General features: G+C 47.6%; 1 protein-coding gene across 1 annotated transcript in view; it reads right to left on the reverse strand.

The window, feature by feature from the left end:
* Nucleotides 1-6,441, reverse strand: part of LOC119399230 (ATP-binding cassette sub-family C member 2) — an 85,309-nt gene extending 78,868 nt beyond the window's left edge. Inside the window, exon 1 of the mRNA XM_049417584.1 lies at nucleotides 6,421-6,441. Within this exon, the coding sequence (XP_049273541.1) occupies nucleotides 6,421-6,441 (21 nt within the window). The remainder of the gene's footprint in view (nucleotides 1-6,420) is intronic.
* Between the last annotated feature and the right edge of the window lie 7,523 nt (nucleotides 6,442-13,964).

Below are 13,964 nucleotides of genomic sequence, written 5' to 3' on the forward strand. Positions count from 1 at the left end.
CTTACGATGTTTATCGCTCCTCTCGGCAACGTTTTTAGCTATACAAACGCATCAGAAATGTGGAAGACGAGTTATTTTATGCATGATAATCGAATCGCATATTCGAATTTTTCGAATATTCGAAGTTATCGAATATTCGAAACTTTTCGAATACACGATTTTCGAATCGAATACGAATATTTCGAATGTAATATTCGACGAATATTCGAAACTTTCGAATATTCGCACACCCCTACCATTCGGTAAGATAACTACAGCGGCTTGTCAATTATACTCATCAGTTTATTGTTTTTATTTGTTGTTATTTTGGTTTGGTGGTGCCAAGGGTCTGTGAACAGCTCCGGTTACACCATGAGCGTATGAACGCCGTGGAAATTTTATAAGGCGAAGGCCTTACGTCTCGTACGCACTTGGAAAAAAGCCGGTGGAGCGACCGGAATGAAGCTACGCCTTCCCTTCGTATCTGCGTAGTTGAAGCGTAAGTATCACGTGACCGCACTCACTTCGCCCTTTCGGCGCTCGCTCTATTAAAAAAAAAGAGAAAAACAAAGCAAAGCGGCATTCGCGTGGTAAAAATTGCACGGTGATATAGCTCCACCGGAAGGCTTTCGCCTTCGGGTCGTCTTCGGCGAATGCATACCCGGTGAGTTTTTATTATAGCTCACCTAGGCTAGTTTTTTTCGGGGCAGGGAAGACTACCCTTATACTGGCCTATTTCAAGTTGCACTGGCCCGTTTCAAGTTGTGGGACACGCCGTAATAATATATTAGTAATACTTGTTGGGGTTTTACGTCAGAGAACACGGTATGGTAATGAGTAAAGCCGTAGTGGAGGTCTCCGGGAATTTCGATCCCTTGGGGGTTATTTAACGTGCACCTAAATGTAAGTACAAGGGTCTCTACAATTTCGCCTCCATCGAAATGCGGCCGCCGCGGGCGGGATTCCATCCCGCGACCTCTGGGTCAGCAGTCGAGCACCATAACCACTAGACCACCGCGGCGGGTCTTACCGAAATACCACTTACCAAAATAAACTTACCGAAATACCACTTTGACACAGCAGGGAAATTGAGACTAAGTGCCGTAAATGCCTGTGTTATTATCAGAGAGTGCCTTCTCGACTTCGTCAATTGAAGAGAGAGAGACAAAGCTCTTTAATGAAAAACAGAGACTTCTGCCGGTCGTATCAATTGAGGTGTTTCGTAACGCAGCTTACTCTTTTTAAATATGAGTTTTAAACTATGTCCACTTAACTTACGCTAAAGTTCATCAACTGACGGAAGAGGTACATAATTAAATATAGTTTTGAACTCATTTTTCAAGTTTATTGCAATATCGCAGCCAATGACACACGTACACAAAAAGCAACATAACCGCGACGATGTCTACGACCCCTATCACCAGGCAAGAAGGGAGAACGTTTGGGCGTGTTGGTCATTCAACGTTCATCCGCAACCATAGCGCAATAAATAAGTGACCAGGACAAGCGCTTGTCCTGGTCACTTCCTTGTTCCGTGTTCTTTATTGCGCTATGGTTGCAGATGAACGAAGCAGGCAAGAGGGATGGCAAGGGGGAAAGAGGTTACATCAGCGCACCCCATGACCTTGAGCGCACGTGATGAAACGCGATCGCTCCCTCTGGCTGTATATCGTGTGCGCGAGAATACATAGTATAATTGTTGGATTTAACGACCCAGAACCACGATATGATTATGACAGACGCCGTAGACAAGGGCTCCGGAAATTTGGACCATCTGAGATTCTTTAAGTGTGCCTAAATCTAAGCACACAGGCCTCAAAGCATTTTCGCCTCCACCGAAAATCTGGCTGCCATGGCCGGGATTCGATACCGCGACCTTCGCATCAGCAGTCGAGCACCATAATCACTAGATCACAGTGGCGGGTCGCGAGCGAGACTGCTGTGTAATGTTAGAACACTATATCCCTTGTCAGCGAAGGCTCCCTGGGCGCCGCCATAATCCCATCTGGGCGGTTCTAACTTGCGTGACAAACCCAAAAATGCACTGCCGAGGCTGTGACGTCGGTTTTTAACACGAAAGTGTTTTATGCAGGGGTTCCCCACGGCTCCACTGAAGTACTTCCATCACGGATATGATGTTGTAAAACATTAGCCTAGCAGATGGCAAAGCAAAACGAGAAGAAAAGGTTCCGTCACCGGGAGTCGAACTTATGACCTTTCTCTCCGAGGCGTGCGGAGCGAAACGACTCGGCCGCAGGCGGCACGTTCTTTACTACACGAACGGCGAGCTATTTATACACACCATTTACCGGTTGCGGCACTCAGAGATCGGTGGTGCTTCAGCGTGTTTTCGTTTTCACTAGCGAGATGGCGCGAAGGGCTCGAAGGGCGTAGAGTCACTAGAAAATTTTCAGAGTATGGCATCTGTTTTCCGCGCGCCGCCGCCGACGCGATTGGCTTACTCGCATCACGAGACCTCTCGCCGCCATATCCCTTCCAAGCGCTTTGGGTGCAGGCGCGTTGAATGCAGAGCGCGGCCGGACATTTAGCAGTGCCACGGTCCCTAGAAGTACTTCGTCGCTTTTTGAACGCCTCATGCAGATGCCAGAGAGTAGCTCACCAGTAACCGAACGTTTCTGGTGAGCAACTCCGGGAATTTCGTATATTTTTGAATTCCGTGTGGGAAACATTAACGTCAAAGAGCGTCGTTGTACGTGACTGCATAGTTGGCCGCGGAATGAATTCGCCCCCCTCGAAGAACACTCCTTTCTGCAGTGAACTACACAAACTTTGCTGGAAAAGATGCCATGCAACAGGATACTTCACCTTTACGGTTCGCTATGTTCAGCGATATTGAAAACTACATACTACATACCTTTCTATTTGCTTGGCTGTTTATATCTCGATCTGTTGAACAGATTGTGCATGCATGTCGAGTTATAAGTGTGTCACGCGCGAGAGCGAAATCGAAGACTTATTAAAATAATAACTGTTTCCTGTATACCTTGAAGGCAATTGTCGCGTGATCATTTGCCACTGCGCAAAACTGAAGCGTGGAACTCTGTTGATAAACTTGATATAAGGCAATGTTATTAAGCGTATTTTATTTAAAAAAAAAATGTTGCTAATGCTGCATTGCGCCGAGCACACCCTTACAATACTGTTTAGTGGGTGAGAAATGGTCACAGTAAAAAAGAAAAAAAAAACGGCTTATCCTCCCACGTATTGAGGGAATCAATTTCATGCGAGCCCTAGCTCGTATATACGTACTGTGTTGCAGTAGCATGCGCGTTCAAAATTTTTGGCATGTGCTATTTCTGATCAAAATAACATAAAGCACTGTGCCGAGGAAGTTTTAACAAGAGTGCATTATGAAACTAAAAGCAGTGCAGAAACCGAACCCTAGCTGTTTACGCGCTGGCAACGCCCAAAAAAAACTTTGTCGGAACACGGCAAAATATTTGCAAATGCACTGTAACGTTGGGAATATTAAGGAGACAGAAAATAGGAAATGAAACAACTGAGTAGTGACGTCAAGCATTTTGATGGCCTATTTTCTACGTATCTGTTAGGAAATGACAATGTATTCGCAAAATAAAATGCACCTTACCTACCACACGCCGATTCGCCCGTGCGTTCGGCTGCTGGCGTTTCGAACTGAGACAAATACTTCACGCACAACTTCCACTTACCTTACACACACCACTTCTATTACAGATAACACCCAGCTGAACGGCAAGCATGGTGCGCAAGTAAGGCATGCGTCAGCGATCAGATTGCTGAATGTTCTCGATGTTCGATAATGTTCTCGAATGCGCTATGAAGTGAACCTGAACACCGACTGCAAAGCTAGCGCAAACAGTCAACGTTTACCAAGTGTCGAAATAAAGGGCATCTCGTACGGTCATTACGCTAATGCAACCATACAGCTCCGGACCTTTCGAACACACCCGGCCGTGAAACGAAAAGAGACCGATGAAGCCACGAAGAGAGTTCGCGAGCGCATGGCAACATTCGCCGCACGTTTCATTAGCTACACCGCTTACCGCGCAGTCGATTCATGACTGTCGATGACTCGAAATCACTTCTGATATCCTTTTGAAGAAACACACACACACATATTGCAGTTACGCCGAGCGTAACACGGCATCGAGGGGAAAAGATCGATCACTTCTCAACACACGCTACCAACGCGCCGGACGGTCCGGAAGGGATATGGCCGCCGCCGCCCAATGTTGCCCGCGTGCAGCCTACCTTTGCGGTACTCTGAAATTTTCCAGTGACTCTAGAAGGGCGCGCTTTAAAGGTTGTCGCCCCACGCGTTGCGATGAGCGCGCGCCTCTACAGGACGTGGTCGCTCGTGCGCGCGCGCTTATTTCGTGATGACGGTGGTTTGTACGTCGTGTGCTCTCGCCGCAAGTTTGCGTTGAAGTTTCAGAGTGTACGAAGGTCACTTCGCTCACTGCAGCAGCCGCTTTTGCGAAAGGAGCGCGCTGCTCACACGGAAATAAGTTACAACTGTGACACTTAGTTCGCGCTCATCCTGTGTATACTCGTGCGTTCGTTTCGTGCGTCCTCGTTTGCGTTTGAGCAGCGTGCTTTAACTGTCGAGCTGTGACAGTTGTTAGTTCGCGCTCATCCTGTGTATGTTCTTTCCGTGCGTCCTTTCTGCTTCAGCAGCGCGTTGCAAGTTTCGAGCCGCTTGCCGTTCTTCGCGTGACATTACAACTTGCTGCTATAGCATTCATTACTTCGCCCTTGTGCCGAAACAATTCACAACAAACGCTCAATTACGTCTGTGAAAACACGTTTCACTTGCGTGCTATACCGATTCCTATGACAGAGGGATCAGCCATGTTTTTTGTACTCTCGTGCAACCGTCCAGGAATGAGGTGATTCTGCTCTCCGTTGAAAAGGTCCGGCGGCATCCCATGGCAAGATGCACATGTGATACAAACGCCGCTCTTGATTTATGTCGGCCAATAGCACGCAATAACTTGTCGACGTCAAACAGGAGGCGCCCCTCCTACCGAAGAGCGCTAGGACGGGCGAGTGTATGATGAGAGCGCTTCGGAATTGTTAACTGAAGGGCAACCTCGTTTGTTCAGTGGATTAATAATGCAGTTTCTTCAAACTGTAAAAAAAAAATTACTAAAGAGAAGTGGCGAGTAAGACTCATAGTTCAGCAATCACAAGGGACGTAGACTTTCTTTTCTCTTTCTGACTTGTGGATCAACTCCGTTTTACACCATGCCTATTGAAAAGCGGCCGCCTTTCAATGTCTGTGCGATGCAAGAACACTGGTGTGATTAGATTTAAGTGCACAGTAAAGAACCGCAGGTGGTCCAAATTAAGCCAGATTTACCCTCTACGGCGTGCCCCATAGCCAGGTCATGGTTTTTGCACGTAAAACCCCATAAGTGCGTTACATACCTACATTATTGCAACTCCTTTACGTGTGCGAACAAATCCACCAAGCTACGCGATAACTTTGCGCGAAGCCTGTAGCTTGCCTTCTACTTCGTGAAAGTAATTTTTCAACAGGGCTTGTTGTTGAGCTAGTATGTTGGAGCTGGCTAGTATGTGCTTGTTGTTGAGAACTGGTATGGCGCAAGGAGGACGAGGAGGAAGCGAAGACACCAAATGACGGACATGGGCGCCAACTTCCATCGACAGAAACCACGCCAATTTATATAGGCTGCCGAACAAGCTAATCTCATAACAGAAATAGAAACATGGCAGAACCAACAATTCATGATGAGCCACTGAATCATAGTCAAGGCATGCGCCGGAAACAGCACTGACCCGAGCTGTATAAAACATGCCAGCCACACATGAACACGTGTCAACCCTACTGAGAAGCAAAATGAGCAGCGCACAATCTAGCCTGTAGACTCTACGTGTCTACGGACTATCTTCCAAAAAGATCGCTTCTTTCTCACTTAAATCTAGTGATGGGGCACTAACGCACTGGCTGTCTGCCCTTCTTAGAAACGCCTCAATTGTCTCCCTTTCAGCGCGGCAGCTTGCTCTCCTTAGAAACGGGGTTCGGCTGAAGTGTGGCGCACAACCAAAGCGCTTGCAGTGGTCTGCCAAGTGCCCGCCCATGTTGCAGCTGACCGCCGAATTGTTAGTTCTGCGATGTTTCTATTTCTGTTATGAGATTACCTTGTTCGGCAGCCTATATAAATTGGCGTGGTTTCTGTCAAGTTCGAAGTTGGTGCCCGTGTCTGTCAGTTCGTGCCTTCGCTTCGTCCTCCTTGCGCCATACCAGTTTTTCCTCAAGTAATTTTTCAGGACTGATTCCAGATCATTCGTCGCGCGGTGTTTCCTAACTCCCCGATATCGCACGTGCAGCGTCGTATGAGTCAACGTTGGGTAATCACTGGACATGAAATGCCTCTAGCGGAAGGCTGCGCACAGTACAGAAAGCGCCCTTACCTGCAGCTCTTCATCATCCATGAGTGGCACGTTGCAATATGCCCACTGAAACGCATTCAGCCTACGCAAACAGGAAAATAGGCCGCTGCGATTTCAGTTGTGTGACGTGTAGTCTGATAGCGACAAAAGTAACAAAAAGAGCGGAAGCATCCCCGACTGCATCAGCTGGCAACAGCCATTTCAACCAGGTCTAGTTCAACGCTGCGTGGAATAACAGCTGTGCAAAGTAGTGAGGGCATATTTCACAAACACGAAGGAACGATTTCTCCTCATTAACTCCTTGTGAATTTTCGGACGTAGAAACCACACCGTACTTCATTAACGCGATATCGTTAAAGACCTTGTTTCGCAGAAATTCCAGCGAAAAATCGCCGTTGTCGACGAGGGGGAAATCGAGATAGATGCAAAGAAATAAATAACAATCTTCGGTTGCAGTGGGAATCGAGAGTGCGTTCGAGTGGGAAGTGGGAGTGGGAGCGGAGTGGGAATCGGTTGGAGTGGGAACTTGTTTTGAAAAAAAAAAACCCTATACGAATGTCCTGTGCGAGAAGCCTCCTTAACAAGTGTAATAATGCGCGGCAGAAGCGCACCAGGCGTAGAAACAAGTGATTTGTGCAAAGGGTTTAAAGGCCGACCCATTACAAGCGATCAGGCATAATTAATCGTCAGCAACAGCATCAACAAAGAGCGGGGGTGCTCGTGTTGCCTTACGGACGCGTCGTGGTACTTGGCCCATTCGCAACTTGGCAACTATACTTGCAGTGGGCATTCTAGGATAGTTCTGCGCGCACAGACGTTCCTTTCCTTGCAGCACGACAGAGGTGTCCACCGAGTGGCGAACTTGGCTAGCGACTGAGACGTTCTATTCTTGAAGGCGAAGCTCAAGCATCCACTCCACACTTTTGCATTCCTTAACTTCGCTATAGATTGCCGTCTTTGTGGCGCAGTACACAGGAAATATTACTTACATCGCATATGTACCAGATAGCTGCATGGGTTAAGCAACAGCTGCTCGCAAAGCGAGGATCCCAACAGCCGGCATCATTTTCAAAATTCTATTTTTTAGATCCCTGCGTTAAATTACATCTGCCTTGCTCTTGGTGGAGCGCACGAACTAATTCGCAGCTGCGTGAACTCGACATTACGCTAGGTCTATGGGCGTGCGCAGGGTTTCCCTTCAGGGGGGGGGGGGTGGCGTAGGCTCATCGCGGCGCCCAGGATCGCCCACCTTTGACCAAGCGACGATGTCATGTGATGACGTCATAATGCGGTGTCACGTTATGTGGAGTCATGAGGACGTCAAAAACATTGGCCATCTGTCGCGTAATGATGACGTCATATGGTGACATCTTCACGTGATGATAATTTTTTGCATCACTCGTGTTGACGCCACCGATGCCGACGGTCAATTTTGGCGTTTGATGAGGCATCTAAGGTGTTGGCCCTAAATGGGGGAGTGAGCAGCGCATCGTTGAGCCAAATGGTCCTCAACTGAGAGTCCACGTAGTCATTCTTGGGAGTCGGCGAAACCTATCCTCGAAAAACAAAGACGCGATTTTTGGAGGCACACTATTTCCCGTGACAGCGGTCCCTTCTAATTTTCGGTATGCTTCACCGCATAACATTTTTTGCATTGCGATGGAGCTGACTTACGTTTCTCCTTCTCCATGAGATGGCTGAAAAGCTTTTGTTGTTGTTTCAGTTTTCTGCAACATGCGCATGCGATCATACTTTTTCTAGGCATGCATATCTGAAGAGCAAGCATAGCCATAAACAGCTGGAATGGGGCTGCACAGCGCACAACTTATTGACAAGCTGTTGAGATCGAACTGGCGTGGCACTTTAGTTTGACCATCCTTTGCCAGGGAGAAATAAAAGGCACCTATTTCACGCTGCATGTTGTGTTAATTTATGACGCCCCCCCCCCCCTTTTTCTTTTCTCTCTCACTTAGTGACAAGGGGTCCCTCATCAGTACCACTGGTCCACAAAGGGTGCCCGAAACATCCATGGCTGAGAACCACTGGTCTAGCTGGTATCAAGGGCGTCGCCAGAGATGCGCAGAAGGAGCACTTGACCTCGCCCTACACCCCCCCCCCCTTTTTTTTTTTTCAAAGCACACCAACGCTGGCTCCCTCCGCCATCGCAATGCAACACGGGTTCGCACAAAATCCTGCAGACGTCAATGGTTGGCAGGGAGGAACGCGGAGACCTCGGCACACCGCCTATTATGCGGCACCTTTAGCTGCTGTCCTCTGACCTCCACCACAAACACCGGAAGTACGTATCAGCCGTAAAGCGCAAAGAACTGCGTGAAGTTCACTCCGCGAACTTTGCCAAGGCATGCGTACAGGTGTGTATTAGCAATAAAAAAAGCTGGCACGGATAGCAAACAGCGCGACACGTCGGTTTAAGGAACGCCATAACCGATCGTCAAGCAGCCTGAGCGGCAACACGTCGGACGTCATCGCACATATGAAAACGTGATCAATTGGTGCTGCAGGAAATGGAGTCAATGCCCGCACGAGCTATTCTGAAGCAGTGTGCAATGGAGAGGCAGTGATACGCTTCAACAGTTGGTGCACGCCTCGTTTGTTCCCTCTGCGTAAATTACACACTACTGTAGATTCCTGAAAAAAAAACAACAAGCAAATATGTCGAACATTTCTTTTTACGTAGCTTATAATAACTTCAACGTCCAATCAAGCCAAGCAGGAAGAGGCTTAATGGCACTTATCCTAATTCTTTAAGCAGAACATGCGTGTCTAAACGGCATCAAACTTGGTTGGTGCCGTTTGGTTGGTCAAACTTTAGTTGGTTGGTCAAACTTTAGTAGTCCTGAAAGACGCGACTAGCGCGCAGGGGGCTCCTCCCATGTTGCATCACATGACTAGGACTTTGGGGACATGTGCACCTAGCGCCATCTCTCGTCGGTGACAGCGGCGGCCTGCCGTAACTAAATGGGAAATAGGCGAAAGAAATCATATCTGACGAAAAAAGCTAGTTGTCAAAAACGACTGCCGGTTCTATACAGTAGAGACTTATTTGAACATTCTGTTAAAATTAGAGTGTCGCACTACGAACCGCGTGGCTTCCCAGAGTATTTTACAATGGGGCTCCATGTGTTTCCAATGGGAGGTGCTCAATTGCCCTGGGAAGCCAGGCGCTTTGTAGTGCGATACTAAAATTTTGCCAAAATGTTCCAGTAGGTCTCTGCTGTATAGAACCCGGAGTCGTCTTTGATAACTAGCTATTCTCAAGAGATATAGTTTTTTTTTTCGCCTATTTCCCACTCAGTGATGGCAGGACGCCCTTGCCGCCAAGAGATGGCGCCACGTACACATGTCCCCAAATCCTGGGAATGTACCTAATACTGGTTTTCATAATAATGAATGTACCTAATACTGGTACATAATAATGGTGGTTCGGGCAGCGGAACTGAAAATAACGAGGGTCAACGGCAGGGCAGACAAGGACGTCGCTGAGCTAACAACTGAAATTTATTCCTGTGCCCGCGGATAAACAGGGACTTTTAGCTTGTACGTATCCTTCCTTACGTTACCGTGTTACCGGATACCGGAATAAATCTGCGCATGCGTGGGCCTTTATGGAATGTAAACTTTTACGGAACGTAAAATACTCGCCGGATGGGCGTTACGTTTACGGCCCTATCTCGCAAATCCACATTCGTTCGTGGCTACTCGCGATGCACGCTTTGCGGAGACTCCAGCCGCTGAGTCAATATAAGCCGAAGTGCGAGCGCCACTTGCGATCACCTTGTTTCAGCCGGATTACCGAAGCTAGAGCGACCTAGAATACCGAAGCCGTAAACGTAAGAAGCCTAAAGCCCCTGACAGGCTGGATAGATGGCGCCATCTAGCGGGGTCAAGATGAACCAAGCGAGCACAAAATTGTTATTGCAGAAACATCGTGCATTCCACTTCCAGTGTAAATGCCTTGCAGCGGCATAGTTACCAATGAGTTGCCTTTTCAGTCGTTCTTTCCCTCAAATACACTAGGCGAAAACAAACGTGTCCATGACTGTGGTTGCACGAAGCGTCACAAGATGTCGACCCCATCGTCTGGTAACTTACACCCTTTTGTGTATACCGGGATACTGCAAACGCTAAAAACCCCTCTTATGATTTTGCCGCAGCGGTAATTCAGTATTACCAAAATTAAATATTGTTTAAATGCAGTTATCATCACCATTCAGTGGTTTGCGCAAACGTAAACGTTTACGTTTACGTACGTACATAGACGTTTACGTATGGGGAGATAAAACTTTTCCAAAACATGCGTTCCGGCAAAACGGTAAACGCAATCCGGTATTCCGGTAACACGGTAACGTTAAGAGGACACGTACGAGTCCCTAAGAAATAGCTAAACACGCACAGACACACGCGCTGACACGCGCAGGTGCAAACAAGCGTTTGTACCTGCTAGTGTTTGTGCGTGTTTGGCTATTTATTTAGCCACGTGACATCACTTGTCAAGATGTACTTTTGGGCTAGTTGGTTCATAATCGCAGTAGAACAGCGCCGGCGAAAACAACATTTTTCACCTCGTCACGTCTGCTGGGCATTCCAGCCAACAGCTAAAAAACCGGTTTTGTTGTTTCATTCCTCGCATTCTAAGCTAGTCAAGCGTAGCATCGTTCATTCATCTTTTGACAATGCCCTAAAGAAATCATGCATTCACCGGCTGCGAAGTAGTTTTGACGACCAGGTTCGTCGTCTAACAGACGCGGGGTACCCGCGAGCAATTCTGTCTAGCGTTGCAGAAAAGATGCTAAAAAAGTGAAGAACCAAGGCGCTAACGCCAACCGTGCACCAGCACAAGAGTGCGGCACAAAGAATGTCTCCGCTATTCCTTACGTACATTCCGTTTCGCACAACTTGAAGAAAGTGGAGGAAAGTGCGGGAGTAAAGGTGGCGTTTACCGCACCCGACAAGTTGGCAAAAATCTGTCGGGCGGTTGACGAAGAAAGTAAGACACCGGTGTGCACTAAGAAGCATCGCGGCAGGTTTGTACAGTGCACCGATAATGTGGTTTACGCAATCCCTTTGCCTTGCGGTGCATCATACATAGGCCAAACAGGAAGATGCCTAAATGATAGATTAAAAGAGCACAAGTACAACACAACGAAAGTGGTATCGGGGCATCTTGGTATCCATTTCAGAGGCTGCGGTTGCGCACCTCGATTTGAAAGCACTGGCGTCATGTACAAGTCAGCTGACATGTTAACAAGGGAGGATGTTGAAGCCCTAGAGATTAAAAAGCATGTGTCAGCATGCCTTCTGTTTTGCTTTCAGAGAAGGATGTCAGATTTCTTTCAGAAACCGTTTTGCACGCGCAGAAGTGACCACGTGACGCACTGTCATATCTTTTGTAACCTTCTTTCTTCTGTTTATTCATGTGAAGGCAGTATTTATTCTGTGCAGATAATGAATAAACTTTCAGTTGTTAGTGCGCCTTGTGTTACGTGTCTTTCTCCTCGTATGGTCTGTTGTTTTCGCCGGCGCTGTTCTACTGCGACATCACCATACAATGATACTTTGTGTACTCACCAACTCGCCCAGCCACAAGTTCTTAAAAAGGGGTGGTGCCACCAAATTTTGAGGCTATAAAAAGCCTGCTGTAGACTTCTTCTGTATGCGAGGACACTCAGCATGAGGTGCTCATTCTCACGATCTAGACCCATCGCCAGCGCGACTGAAACCGACGTCACTGTGCAGGAAGGGTAACGAAAGCGAATTCAGTGACGGCAGACCATAATAGAGTGGCGTGTAACGAGCGGCGACCCACAGCTCCGCTGCACCAGGCAAGCCGAGAAAGCTGCGAACCTACACTAATTTTTTCTCAGAGTGTTGCCGAAGTAGCCCAACTTGCTCGCATTTCACAACGTGCTTCGCATCGTCACGCGAACCTGCGAAGACGACTTTGGAGAATTTTAGTTTGTTCGCACGCTTCTTTGCTTTAGCATAGAGGGTTACCGTAGCCGTAAACGTGAGAGCGGTTAGGTTGGGCCACCTGGCGGCGTTAAGATGAACCAGGCAAGCACACAATTGTTGCAGAATGTATTCTACTTCTCTGCTGGCGCAAATTCTCGGCACCGGAGTAGTTCCGAATGTGTTGCCTTTTTGAACATTTTAACACGAAAGTGTTTTATGCCGGGGTCCACCAAGACTTCAATGACGTATTTCCGTCACGGAAACGACGTCAGGATGGGGGAGGGTAAAGCGTAGCATAGCCATGTATAGTATACTATAGCAAGGGGGTGGGAAAGGAAGTGAGGTTCAGGAGGAGGGAAAGGAGGAGGGGACTGGGCGCCACTGCATCACAAGAGAAGGTTTCCTTTCCCGCCATGGACGCCGAGCAGGCTGCACGTTTGGAACGCCAGCGTCGCCGAAAAGAAGGCGAATCACTGCTCCGCACTTCCTGCTGCTTTCGTGTTGAGTACAACTGCATATATTTTTTTTACTTCTGTTAAACTCTACGTTTCTCTGCATGATTGTTCTTTCACTTTGTACACTAATCAATTTCTTATCAGTGTTCGTTGTTTTCTTTAATATCCCTGACCCAGAACACTGTAGTTCTTCCAAACATGCAGTGAAGGTTGTTGTTTTTACAAAACTTCAGGTATGCCTCAAACTCTCTCTGTCAACATTTTTTTCACAAACCCTGCCATTCGGCTGAAATTAAATGAAATTGTATTGAATGGATATTGAACTACGTCAATTGTCTAGGCTTCATGGAGGTAATAATAATAATTGTTGGTGTTTTATGTTCCAAAAACACCATATGATTATGGGGGACGCCGTAGTGGAGGGCTCCGAAAATTTTGACCATCTGGTGTTTTTTAACGTGCTCCTAAATCTAAGTAAACGGGCCTCTCGCATTTCGCTTCCATCGAAATGCGGCCGCCGCGGCCGGAATTCGCGTGATTTTCGGGCCAGTATTCGAGCACCATAACCACTAGACCACCATGGCGAGTTGCTTCATCGCCGAAGGGTGGGTCATTCTGATGAACACAAGGAACTCGTTTTTTTACGGAAATGCGAGTTGCTCGTGGTGACATTGAGACACGCCAGCGAACGCCCCGGAAAGTTTCGCCGGCTGCCGCTGCTTCCGCAACGATAGCGAGCTTCTTCCGGAAAAGGCCGTTCTCGGTAGGCGCAGCAGGCGTGCATTGAGAAAGCCTCAGTCCTCGATAAACAAGAGCACGTGGAGGGTTGCCCCATCGCCTGCGGCGGTTCTACAACAGAGGTATCGGGACTGAATTCACAGATGTTGCTTTCTACGATAACTCTCGCTTCTTACGTGGCATTTTGAGTGGCTATGCTAATACGTTCGCCCTTTCCTATTGGCCTTCGCGTAATTTTACCTGTTTCCCATTTCAATGTGTACTAGAATAATAAACAGACTTTGGCTTCAACTTTACGATGTTAAATGGACACTAAAGAGACAAAATATTTGTAAGTTACCCCTTGATGACATTAAAAGCACCACTCTTGAGCGAGAAACCCTTGGTCAGCGAGAAGAC

The sequence above is a fragment of the Rhipicephalus sanguineus genome, chromosome 7 (genome assembly GCF_013339695.2).
Source record: "Rhipicephalus sanguineus isolate Rsan-2018 chromosome 7, BIME_Rsan_1.4, whole genome shotgun sequence".
NCBI classification, from domain to species: Eukaryota; Metazoa; Arthropoda; class Arachnida; order Ixodida; family Ixodidae; genus Rhipicephalus; species Rhipicephalus sanguineus.